This window comes from Thamnophis elegans, chromosome Z, assembly GCF_009769535.1.
Source record: "Thamnophis elegans isolate rThaEle1 chromosome Z, rThaEle1.pri, whole genome shotgun sequence".
NCBI classification, from domain to species: Eukaryota; Metazoa; Chordata; class Lepidosauria; order Squamata; family Colubridae; genus Thamnophis; species Thamnophis elegans.
The window spans coordinates 90,962,235-90,974,748 of NC_045558.1; the positions used below are offsets into that span (position 1 = coordinate 90,962,235).

A 12,514-nucleotide genomic window follows, 5' to 3' on the forward strand; every position below is an offset into this window, starting at 1 on the left:
GGGAAGGGGGATACAGACAAAAAATTTAAAAAACAACAAGCATAACAATATATAATTTAAAACTCACAACAGTCATACCATTCGAGACGGGGGCAACAGCTCTTTAGCCCCAGGCCTGTCGGAACAGCCAGGTTTTGAGGGCTTTGCGGAAGGCCTGGAGGGTGGTGAGGGTTCGAATCTCCACGGGGAGTTCGTTCCAGAGGGTCGGAGCAGCCACAGAGAAGGCTCTCCTCCGGGTAGTCGCCAGTCGACACTGGCCAGCGGATGGAATTTGGAGGAGGCCTAATCTGTGGGATCTAATCGGTCTAGTGGAGGTAATTGGCAGCAGGCGGTCTCTCAAGTACCCAGGTCCAATACCATGAAGGGCTTTATAAGTGACGACTAGCGCCTTGAAGCGTATCCGGAGACCAATAGGCAGCCAGTGCAGCTCGCGGAGGATAGGTGTTACGTGGGTGAACCGAAGTACACCCATGATCGCTCGCGTGGCTGCATTCTGGACAAGCTGAAGTCTCCGAATACTCTTCAAGGGCTGCCCCATGTAGAGCACGTTGCAGTAGTCCAGTCTAGAGGTCACAAGGGCGCGAGTGACTGTTGTGAGGGCCTCCCGGTTCAGGTAGGGACACAACTGGTGCACCAGGCGAACCTGGGCAAATGCCCCCCTGGTCACAGCCGACAAGTGGTGTTCAAAAGTCAGCTGTGGATCCAGGAGGACTCCCAAATTGCGAACCCTGTCTGAGGGGCGTACTGTTTGACCCCCCAGCCTGAGAGATGGAACACTTGGCCAATTAGTAGGAGGGAAACACACCAGCCACTCGGTCTTATCTGGATTGAGTACAAGCTTGTTAAGCCCCATCCAGTCCCTAACAGCCTCAAGGCACTGGCACATCACGTCAACCGCTTCACTGAGTTGGCACGGGGTGGACAGATACAGCTGCGTATCGTTCGCATACTGATGGTATTTTATCCTGTGCCATCGAATGATCTCACCCAGCGGCTTCATGTAGATATTAAACAGGAGGGGGGACAGGACTGAACCCTGCGGCACCCCATAATTCAGGGGCCTAGAGGTTGATCTCTGCCCTCCGACCAACACCGACTGCGACCTGTCTGAGAGGTAAGAGGAGAACCACCGTAGGACAGTGCCTCCCACCCCCACCTCCCGCAGTCGTCGCAGAAGGATACCATGGTCGATGGTATCGAAGGCCGCTGAGAGGTCAAGGAGCACTAGGACGGAGGCATAACCTCCATCCCTGGCTCTCCAGAGATCATCAATCAATGCGACCAAAGCGGTTTCCATGCTGTAGCCAGGCCTAAATCCCGACTGGAAGGGATCTAGATAATCGGTTTCCTCCAAGGACCACCGGAGCTGAAAGGCTACCACTTTCTCAACAACCTTCCCCACAAAGGGGAGGTTGGAGACTGGACGATAGTGGCATTGTAAACAACTAAAAGTGCTTCTTGATCATTCACTTTGGTCGGGTTGCATTATAAGTGTTTAAAACATCTAAAGATGACACTGATGATGAAGAGAAGGAGGAATATTTACTGTCCTTTGACTTAAAGTATTGGAAAACTGTACAGTGTTTCTTGAAGGGAAAATATTTAAAAACTTTGTTTCTTACCATTATGTTTTGAATATTATCCATTTTCATTAGACTTTTTATATTTTTATTTTTTGTTGATTTCTATTTATGAGTTTTTCCCCTTATTTTCTGAGTCCAGTTATTAATTTTAGCCAAGTAGTTACTTAGTAGTTCAGTGCAACTAATTACCACTTTTTTATATTTATCAGTTATTCGGTCACAGGATTCATTGATAAAAATAAGGACACTTTATTTCAAGACTTCAAGCGTTTGATGTATAACAGGTAGGAATAACTTTAACTATCCATTTGTATCTTTACCCAGAATAGGCCAAATATGATTGTATTGTTGCCTTTTAAAATTATTTCTTGTATTTTGTAGTTCCAACCCTGTGCTGAAAAAGATGTGGCCGGAAGGCAAGCTGAGTATCACAGAAGTGACCAAGCGGCCACTGACTGCTGCTACACTTTTTAAGAACTCAATGATTGCCTTAGTGGACAACTTGGCATCCAAGGTAAGAAGTTCATAATTCAGGAAAAGTGAGCTTTGACAATTCCGTGTTTATTTCATTACTGTTGCTACTTGCTGAGTCACTCTTGCCTTGATTGTATCAACAACAAAAATCAGTGTAAAATTTCAATAGGACATTTTGGGATCAGACTATTAAAGATTACTTCCAGCATTCATATTCCTTCCAGTATTGAGAAAACTCCAAGATTACAGAGTGTGATCTGTTTATGAGAAGGGAGTAAGAGCTATTTTCTTCAAGTCCAGATCATGTAAGAACTCAAAACATGATAGAAACATTTAGAATAGATAATAATAATAATGCGGGCTTAGACTACAGGTATTTTCTGCAAAAGAAGACAAAGAGCAAACAGAAACAAATCTGTCAATTTAAAGGGTTCACATTTCTTCATGCAGCATGTTTAAAAATTTTCCATAGAATTTTTGCTTAGTGCCAAATGTAGAATGATCTAATTGGGGGAAAAAATCATCTGTAGCTACAAAACCATGGATGTCAAACTCAATCACGTCTCATGACATATTGCAATGTATCACGACTTTTTTTGCCTTTGCGGTGCTAGGGTGGGCGTGGTCTGTGAGTCATCCGGTTCATGGGTCGCCAGTTTGTCACCCCTAATATAAACAGTTCAACTGCGCTGTTGTGAACTTGTAAATGCCGAGGAGTATAAAGATGTTCTTAACATCTGTCTAAATTCTAAAAATAGGTACTACTACAGCAAAAAGCTATTTAAGAAGTGGCACAAATGTGGAATCTTACTATGATCTCAGTAGTTTCCATGTGGGTACCATATTGTTCTCAGTGTTTTATCCAAGAGTTGATATTTTGAAGATAGGAAATTAACTTTCCTATTATAGTGGTAATCTCTACTGAAGATCATTTGAAGCAGCCCTTTCCTGTTTCCATAGTATGGTTGGCCAACTGAAGCAAACTCAAATATTATTTATCAATGGGAACTTGTGCTAAGACTTTGATATTCCAGGTATGAGAAGGGGACACAAAACACACAAAAGGAATGACACTGAGCAAAGAACAAAAGCCTGAAATAAAAAGAGGGAGAATAACATTCCTAAAGGCTTTACTCAAGGCTTTAAATGTAAAGCATTTTTTTATGTGGAACATGACATAGAATTTTTGATTTTAAAGATCAAAAATTCTGAAAAAGATTCTGAAAAATCTTCTGAAAAAGATTCCTTTTGAGTTTATTACTTCTGTTTTATGGTTTGGGATACCTTAAGAAATATGGTGGCTGCACTCAGTTAAATCTATTTTACCTGTTTATGTAATAATGAATACTTTGGTTAACTTCCATCCTTTTTTCAGAAAAGTGTATTCCTCACTTTACTCTATTTCAGTGACAGATTAGTTCTCTTTCATTGATCTCATTTTTAAAAAATATCCATATTTGCCTTATGAAGTATATTGTAGCCCTGTTTACTATTATATGGGTATCTGGGAAAAGGAGATAAATAAGTTACAGTGTAGGCTATAGCTTGTCCACTTCCCCATGTCTATGTTTTTTTTAATTAGTGTAATGTTTGATGATAAATATACAATATGTAAAATAAAAGAATGTATAAGATATTTTGACACCATGATTACTAAAAATTTGACAGCTTTACATTTTTGTCAAGAAAAGAGACTCTTATTCTAAAATAAGAACATAATAAATCATAGTAAATCATGAATAAATCAGACCATGGTCCATCTAACAATACTGCTTACACTAAGTGGCAGCAATTCTTCAAGTTTCCGACTGATTTATCTCAGTGCTGCTTGGGATTTCTTTTAATGATAGAAAAAAGAGGATTAGAAATCTTATTCTAATAAATAAATGATTACAGTGTATTTTAACACTATATTACACACATCTCTTTGTCCTGGAAAGTTAGCAGTGTTGAGTCTGAATTTTTAGGAAATGCCTTATATCCTGGAGTTGAAAAGGAGCGGGGTAAGGTTAGGGGTCCAGCATCTACAGGGCTATCTCCATCACAAATGGCTCTTAAGATGGAAATGAGGAACTTACAAAAAAAAAATACGGTCTCTATCAGAGATGTATCTTTTTGACATTTAGAAGACAGCTTCTTCTGTATTGTTCTATTCAACACAGTTGAATAAAATTGGCACAGTTGCATACAGATTTAGAAAAATCTGTAAACATCTCTTTTAACAGTCAGCAAATATGTAAAAAGACATAATTGTATTGAACTTTTAATTATTAACTGTATTAATTTCATTATTTTAATTTATTTATTTTATATTTCTATATGCTTTTTATTTTTAAATTTGGGCAGCAACTTTGGGAATTAACCTGAACTGAAAGGCTTAACCTATTCATATACATAATTTAAAAAAAAACAGAACAGGCCTTCCTTATAAAGTAAAAGGACAAAAATATTTGAGGAAATTATTTCACAAATGAGTAGGAAGTAGCTTCTTTTTATTTGGCCTCAATTCATTATTAAATGACAGTTGGGAATTTTGCAAGTAGGAGAATTTCCCTACCATCTTTCAATCCTGTTTCCAGCAGAAATCTATGTTCCCAGTGTAGATCAGGGGTATCAAACTGGATTTCATTGAGAGCTGCATCAGGGTTGTGTTTGACCTCAGGGGGGCCATCGCCGGGCTGGGCTGGCTATGGCGCTCTGCCAGCAAAAATGGAGTTCAGGGGGTCATGCATGACCCCCAGGAACCGTATTTTTGGCCAGGACAGCCTCCAGCCATCTGCCAGCGAAAAGCGAGCTGGGAGGGTGGGGCGCACATGCCCATCTGAGCTCCATTTCCGCTGGCAGAGACACTGCAGACTGGTTCTTTGCTATTTCCAGGGCAGCCCTGCATGCCAGATCTAAGCACCTTGTGGCCCGGATCCAGCCTGAAGGCCTTGAGTTTGATACCCCTGGTATAGATACTTAACAGCCTTTTTTTAAAAGAGAGAGATAATACCTAGCAAGCCAACAGAACTAGCAAGCAGTAACTATAACTAGCAAGCAGTCTCTTTCATTAGGCAAGATGGTTAAAATCTAGAACAGTCACAGCAAAAGAAAATATATATATATTGGTCAAATTTTTCCTTCCTCTCTCCTCTCTTCTGTTTTCTTACTGGCTGGCAACTGTTTTCTAGGAAGTTCTCTTAATAAAGATATTACATTTGAGAATGTTGGATTATCTCATGGCTAAGATTCCTGCTATTACATAGGATACTTCTTTCTAAGAGGTGTATGGCAGGGAAAATTCTGCCAGCTGTAGTTTTTATAATTGCAGACTGGCAATCTTAAGATGACAGTGAATGTCCATGGAGATTCTCAGTCATCCAGCTCATGGTTGTCCCAAAGGTGCTTTTTCAAGGGGCAACTGGACTTTCTGCTTTTTCTTTGAAGACGTTTCGTTTCTCATGAGAAGAGAAACGTTTTCAAAGAAAAAGCAGAAAGTCCAGTTGCCTCTTGAAAAAGCACCTTTGGGAATGACAGTGAAAGGTAAGATATTGTAATAGTTGATTAGGATATTAAATTTCATATTGCCTAAGCTAGAAACCAATGACATTTTTTTGCTGAATGCCTGTCTCAGAAAGTTCTTGTTTAATCTTTTTATTCTTAATGAAGAGGGCAGTATTGGTTGTTTTCTAGTTGGTATGGAAATGGATTATAGAAATGAATGAAGACATATAGAATAGAACTAAAATACTAGATCTGTTGTTTGCATTCTGGAAATTCATTTAATGCTGCTTGTTGTAACATTCATGATCTTATTTCAGGTGTTTCTATGAGTCTTGTTGTTCTAATGGAATTTTATAGCAGAAGAAGGTTAAGGGTCCTCCTTCTTTAACAATGGTTAAATAATAGGGATGTTAACTTGCACATTGTCACTTTCCCCTTACCCTTTTATTTTATCTGTTAATTCAAATACTGTTGTTTCTGGTTGCTTTCTTTTAGGAGCCATACTATGTCCGCTGCATTAAACCCAATGAGAAGAAGTCACCACAGCTGTTTGATGAAGAACGATGCAAGCATCAAGTTGAATATCTTGGACTTCTGGAAAATGTAAGAGTACGGCGGGCAGGATATGCCTATCGCCAAACGTATGAAAAATTTCTTCACAGGTAACAATTTACAAAAACTTTGCAAATTTCTTATATTTAACAATAAAAACATGTTTGTGGTTTGATATTACATTAGCATTCTTACACAAATCACAGTAATGTCTTCAAATAACTTTAAGAGAAATTATCAAGATTAGTGAGGCCAGTTAAAGAAAAAGCCATTTTATACCACTTTTTAATATTCTATATAAATGCATGTGTTTTTTATGGAACAGCAGAAGTTTCATGAGATATCTAAAGTATTTTACACAAACCTTTTATTAAAATGCATGACACGTTAAATCCAAATGGAACAGTTTTTATAAATCCTTTTTCTTGCTCAAGGCTCATTTCTCTTTATCAACTAAAGCAAGACCTCTCATACTTATTTATAACTATTTGGCAAAAGCTAGAACATGCTAAAATTATTATTTGTAAACATGATTAAATTATTCAGCCAAATCCACTTGAATCTTAGCTTAATTTAATATTATTAATTACTTTTAGCTTTGCTAGATATTCAGTCTACTTGAAGGTATTACATATATTTGCAAATAAACTGAAAATTTTAGTTGCCAAACACACCGAAAAAATAAGATTTGTCTTATCTGCAGATGGGCTTATAATATGCAAACACATCAATTTAATTTGCATATCATTTATTCTATCACTTAGGCAATTGTAGCTTGTTCAGTAAACTACTGAATAACAACGCAAGCATTAGTGATATTTCACAGTTATTGCAAATTAGCATTTTGTAATACATGTTTAAGATTTCCTAATTCTTTCTATGGGAAATCTACTTTGGAAGATAATATGGGTTATTGTGAACCTTTCTGCCATATTATTGACTATCACATTTAATATTGGCAAACAATGTTTTTTTTAAAAAAAAAAACTTGTATCAATGCAGGTACAAAATAATTCCTGAATTTACTTGGCCAAATCACAAACTACCATCTGACAAGGAGGCTGTGAAAAAATTGATTGAGCACTGTGGGTTTCAAGATGATGTGGCATATGGAAAGACAAAGATTTTTATTCGCACACCACGAACTCTTTTTACGTTGGAAGAAATGCATGCCAAGATGCTTGAATGGGTGGTTCTCTTTCTACAAAAGGTGAGAAGCAAGATTGAAATTTCTTATAAAATAATCTACATAGATTCACAGAATGGAAAAATATAATTTTTAAAATAAGATGCCTTTAATCATGTGCTAGTCCTGGTGACTTACTTGTACATATGCATATATTTTTCCTTGTAGTAATAAGGGAGTGATTTGCAGAATATTTTTGTTGTTTTCCCCTTCAGATCTAGCATATTAGCTTTAACTCTAAGGGGTTAAAATAGATGAAAAACCAAACTGGATTTGAAAGACCTGTCCAGTCTTGTTCTGTTCACATGTTAGCCATCCAGATGTCTGTAGGACTCTTACAAACTAAATAATAGCACTTTCCTTCTCATATTTCCCAAGAAATAATCCCAGAGAAGCAACACCGCTCACAAGAGGGGTTACCACTTAAATAATACCCATTATTGTCGCTTCCTCCATTAATTGGTGTCACTGATACTTAAAGCATTCAAGTGATAGTAATTGATACATCTTGCTGAAGACAATTATATGGTTAAGTATATGTTGCATAAAAAGTCTCTCTGTCTATTTAGGATCTTTGAATGGTCTCATTTCAAATATTATTGAAAAGAGAAAGAAAAACAATTCCATCCTTTTACTTCATATAAAGTGTAATAGCTTATTTCTGTGGCATGTTCTCTTTCATTTGGTCTCTTTTTTTCCATGCTAAAAACTCCCTAATGTTCCTACAACTCTTGGATAATTTTTCTTGCCAGTCTCACACTTCTGCATCAGCTGCTGCTGTGAATCCCCCAACAGTAGTTTTAGCAATTGCTTATTATTGGCAAAGAGCTAACAGTTTTGTTAAAAATATTTTGTGGAGTCCTTAGTGCTCTCTGACCTTGGTTGTTTGCTTACAGAGGTTTTATTACCCAACTAGGCAACATCATTAGTGCTGTGAAAATTGTTTTATTATTGTTATCAAAATCCAATTTCTTCTTAAGAAAACTGGTCATTCAAAGCAAATAAGTTGAAATATAACAACCAAATTTGCTTTGCAGAAGTAAACAATTTATTATTCTCTATTGTCTCATTAATTATTTTCATAATCTAAGTAGTAAACTGATAGTTATATGAGAAAATGAGTAAGACATATTTGAACAAGATGGAAATCCATAGTAGGAATAGAAGTTACAATTCTTAATAACACAGGTTATAATTTGAAGCATCATATTGTTAACTGATGCTTCAAATTAGAGTCTCTGTGATTAAAAATTCCAGAAATGAGGGCTATTTTCATTAGATGACAACCAGAAATAATTCCTGATAAATATTCATTCTCTGTTTCTTAAACACATACATACAAACACAACTGTAATATGTTGTTCATTAAATAATGTCATTTAATTATTAAAATTAGCTTTAAGACTTTAGACTACTTTTGGCTTGTTTATTATATTCTTATTGGTACTTCTTTACTATGAAAAAAGAATCCACCATTACTGTTTAAAAGCTTTGATAGAAACTAGGCAAAAATACTTTAAGTGAAGATGATTTTTTTTCACTATCACACTTTTTTATTGTCTTTGAATGCACCTTGTCAATTATCTTTCCAAATTAAAATACTCTTTTCATATTTTTTTTGCTGCAGCCTGAATCTTGTATCTTTTTCTTAATTTGCACAAAAATGCATACTTTTAACTCCCTTGATAGTAAAACTGTTAGTGTCAAAGATTCTCTTTTATATTTGCAATACTGGTAGGGAACATTGGCAAGCTTGATTTTTTTAAAAAAAAAAACTTTACCTTTACATATCATATACCACTCAAGGCTATTTATGATACTTGTTCATAACTGAATTATAATTTTAGTGCAGCATACTTTTCTATATCAGCTTTTGAGACAAATAACAATAACAATAGATAAAAATACTGCATACACTACAAATGATTATTAAAAGTAAACCTAATGAGAAACTAAAATAAATAAGTAAAATAAATAAGTCCTAACAAAAACAACAAAGCTTGTATTGAAAAGACAGTGAAGAAAGAAGCGTAATAGTCTGTTGGTAAGGATATTGGGAAGCCTATATTTTTATTGAACTTGTATGATTTTAACAAGGAACCAGGTCAGATATTTGATTACAGTCCACAAACACTTTTCAAAGACAAACCCAAGTGAGACGTCACAAGGGCATGGTTTATGGGTCTAGGATAGGGTTGTCAAACACAAGGCCCGCAGGCCGCATCCAGCCCACAATTTGGGGCTTTCCTGGAAAGTGTAAGGGGTTGTTCCACATCACTTCGGCCCAATCTATCCAATGTGAAGAGAAAACATTGAACCAGCATGGCTTTGGCCCGATCTACCCAATGAGCCTGGTCTATTTAATGCAAAGAGGGAACATGCTAGCAGTTTGGGGAGTGGCATCAAGTTGTCCACCCCCACCCAGTCAGCCACGCCCAGTGAGTGGCATCAAGCTAGCCATGCCCACCCAGTTTGCTACACCCACCCAACCCCCCGATGTCAACCACAGCCCTGATGCAGCCCTCAATGAAATTGGGTTTGACACCCCTGGTCTAAGACAACTTATCATGGCCAATTTGCTGTGACCAACTCTCCATGATCAACTTGCCATGGTCCACTTGCCACTGCGGGACAATTTACTGAAGGACAATTCAAGACAGGTTTAGTTTCTTTTATTATTCAACAAAGCATTACAAAAGCTGGTAGTCATAGGAATGACTTTCTCTGATAAAATAGATAAAATAACAGGGTCAACAAAAATAAAAGGAACTAAGTGAATTCTGTGGCAAGTTGTCCCGCAGCAAGTTGGCCATAGTGATATCAAGCGCTGAGGAAATCAAGAGATTCAGGCAGTTCAGCTAAGTATAAAGATTTAGCAATAGCAATAGCAGTTAGACTTATATACTGCTTCATAGGGCTTTCAGCCCTCTCTAAGCGGTTTACAGAGTCCGCATATCGCCCCCCACAGTCTGGGTTCTCATTTCACCCACCTCGGAAGGATGGAAGGCTGAGTCAACCTTGAGCCGGTGAGATTAGAACCACTGAACTGCAGATAACAGTCAGCTGAAATGGCCTGCAGTACTGCGCCCTAATCACTGCGCCACCTTGATTTATTGCAAGCTTAAACTCTCAACAAGAATCTGAGCTACTAACAGTCAAAGTGAATTGATGGTAGGTAGACTCAAAGGAATTCAGACTTCCGGCTGATGTCACTGTGAGATCGGATGCTGGAAGCCACTCTCTGTGCTCCCGCACTGAGTTCTCCCTGTTGGGGGGCTCCAAAAGGAACTAAAGCTATGTTGTAGGGGTGGCAAAGAAAAGGGGGGGCCTGTAGATTGCAGCGAATCACAATTCTCCCATTTGAACCAGGGCTTTCTTCCCTCTCATTCACGACAAGAAGAGGCAGCCATTATGGCTGCTGAGAAGCTGGGACAGCTGAGGCAACAAAGAAAGTGCAGGAGTGGTATAGATTTACAATGATTGGAACTGGGTGAGATGATTCCTTTTTTACCTAATCTAACCCTAAAAGAAAAAAATCCACGAAAAGAGACTCTTAGAACTATCTGTTAAAGCAGCGAACAACTACTTAGAGAAAAATCCCAGACCCAAAAGAAAGGAACCAAGGAAGAAAAGTAAAAAACTTTTAAAACATAGAAAATTGGATTTTTCAACTGGGTAGGTGCTGTTTTGGAAAGGCATTTAAAATGCTGGAACTATCTATTTAAATAACTGACTTTGCTTCTATAAATCAAATTAAAATTACATTAAATACCTGTCAGATTTGAGACAACACTGAAACTTAAGCTGAGGACGTCACCTTCTGATGAATGGAAACTATACCATACTCCTACAAGTCTGGGAAAATTTCTCATAAGAGAAATAAAGAACTTTTATCTGGAGAACTGTGGTGATATCTTCTGTTCTATATTTATCTACTTTATTACTCCTGGAGGTTCAACTGTGAGAAGTTGAAGGAAGGAAGATGAAGTGACTCTTGAATGTTAAGATATATGACTAAACCTATAGAGTGGATGTAAGGAGATAATTGGAAAGCTTCCTGGACTACCTAAATGGAACTGATCGAATAATTCTGGGATATAAAGAACTATGATTATTGTACTCTCTGAGGAGCAACATTAGGCCTGAATATGTGGTTTTTGGAGTAAGAATAGGACTTACTAAAATAAGACAAGATGCTCCACCAGGGGAAATGAGTGGAATGTTAAAAGAAATGGTACTGATGTTGCAAAACATTAATGAAACTGTGACAGAAAACCACAGGGAGATAAAGAGCCTAATGCATGACATAGTTGGGAAAATAGAAAATATTCTACAAGGGATAATGAATAAAGATCAAAATGTCCAGGAAAGGGAAGACACAACAGAAAATGGAGAAAAAGATAGAACAGACAAATCAGCAAATAAAGCAAGGAGAAGACAATAAAGATAATAATGACTTCAACTTCAACATCTTCATCAATGATTTGGATGAGGGAATAAATGGGAACTCATCAAATTTGCAGATGACACCAAGCTGGCAGGAATAGCCAACACTCCAGAAAACCGGCTTAAGATACAGACAAACTTGAACATTGAGCACTATCTAATAAAATGAAATTCAGTGGTGAAAAGAGTAAGGTTCTACATTTAGGCAACAAAAATGAAATGAATAGGTACAGTATGGGTTACCATACTGCTCTGCAACTGTGAGAGGAATCTTGGAGTCCTAGTGGACAACCATTTAAATATGAGCCAGCAGTGTGCAGCAGCTGCCAAAAAAGCTAACACAGTTCTAGGCTACATAAACAGAGGGATAGACTCAAGATCACGTGAAGTGTTAATACCACTTTATAATGCCTTGGTAAGGCCACACTTGAAATACTGCATTCAGTTTTGGTTGTCACGATGTAGAAAAGATGTGGAGACTCTAGAAAGAGTGCAGAGAAGAGCAACAAAGATGATTATGGGACTGGAGACTAAAACATATGAAGAATGGTTGCAGGAACTGGGTATGTCTAGTTTAATGAAAAGAAGGACTAGGGGAGACATGATAGCAGTGTTCCAATATCTCAGTGGTTGCCACAAAGAAGAGGCAGTCCAACTATTCTCCAAGGCACCTGAGTGCAGAACAAGAAGCAATGGGTGGAAACTAATCAAGGAGAGAAGTGTTGAGGACTTTTACAAGGAGTGGACTGAGGCTGGAGTCAGTGCATCAAGAACCACCACACACAGA

General features: G+C 37.6%; 1 protein-coding gene across 1 annotated transcript in view; it reads left to right on the forward strand.

Moving 5' to 3' along the window:
• The window catches only part of MYO1D (myosin ID), a 127,951-nt gene that overhangs the window by 44,927 nt on the left and 70,510 nt on the right, over positions 1–12,514 (forward strand). The window contains exons 13-16 of the mRNA XM_032237709.1: positions 1,793–1,867; positions 1,965–2,097; positions 6,039–6,205; positions 7,098–7,305. Coding sequence (XP_032093600.1) covers positions 1,793–1,867; positions 1,965–2,097; positions 6,039–6,205; positions 7,098–7,305 — 583 coding nt within the window. The remainder of the gene's footprint in view (positions 1–1,792; positions 1,868–1,964; positions 2,098–6,038; positions 6,206–7,097; positions 7,306–12,514) is intronic.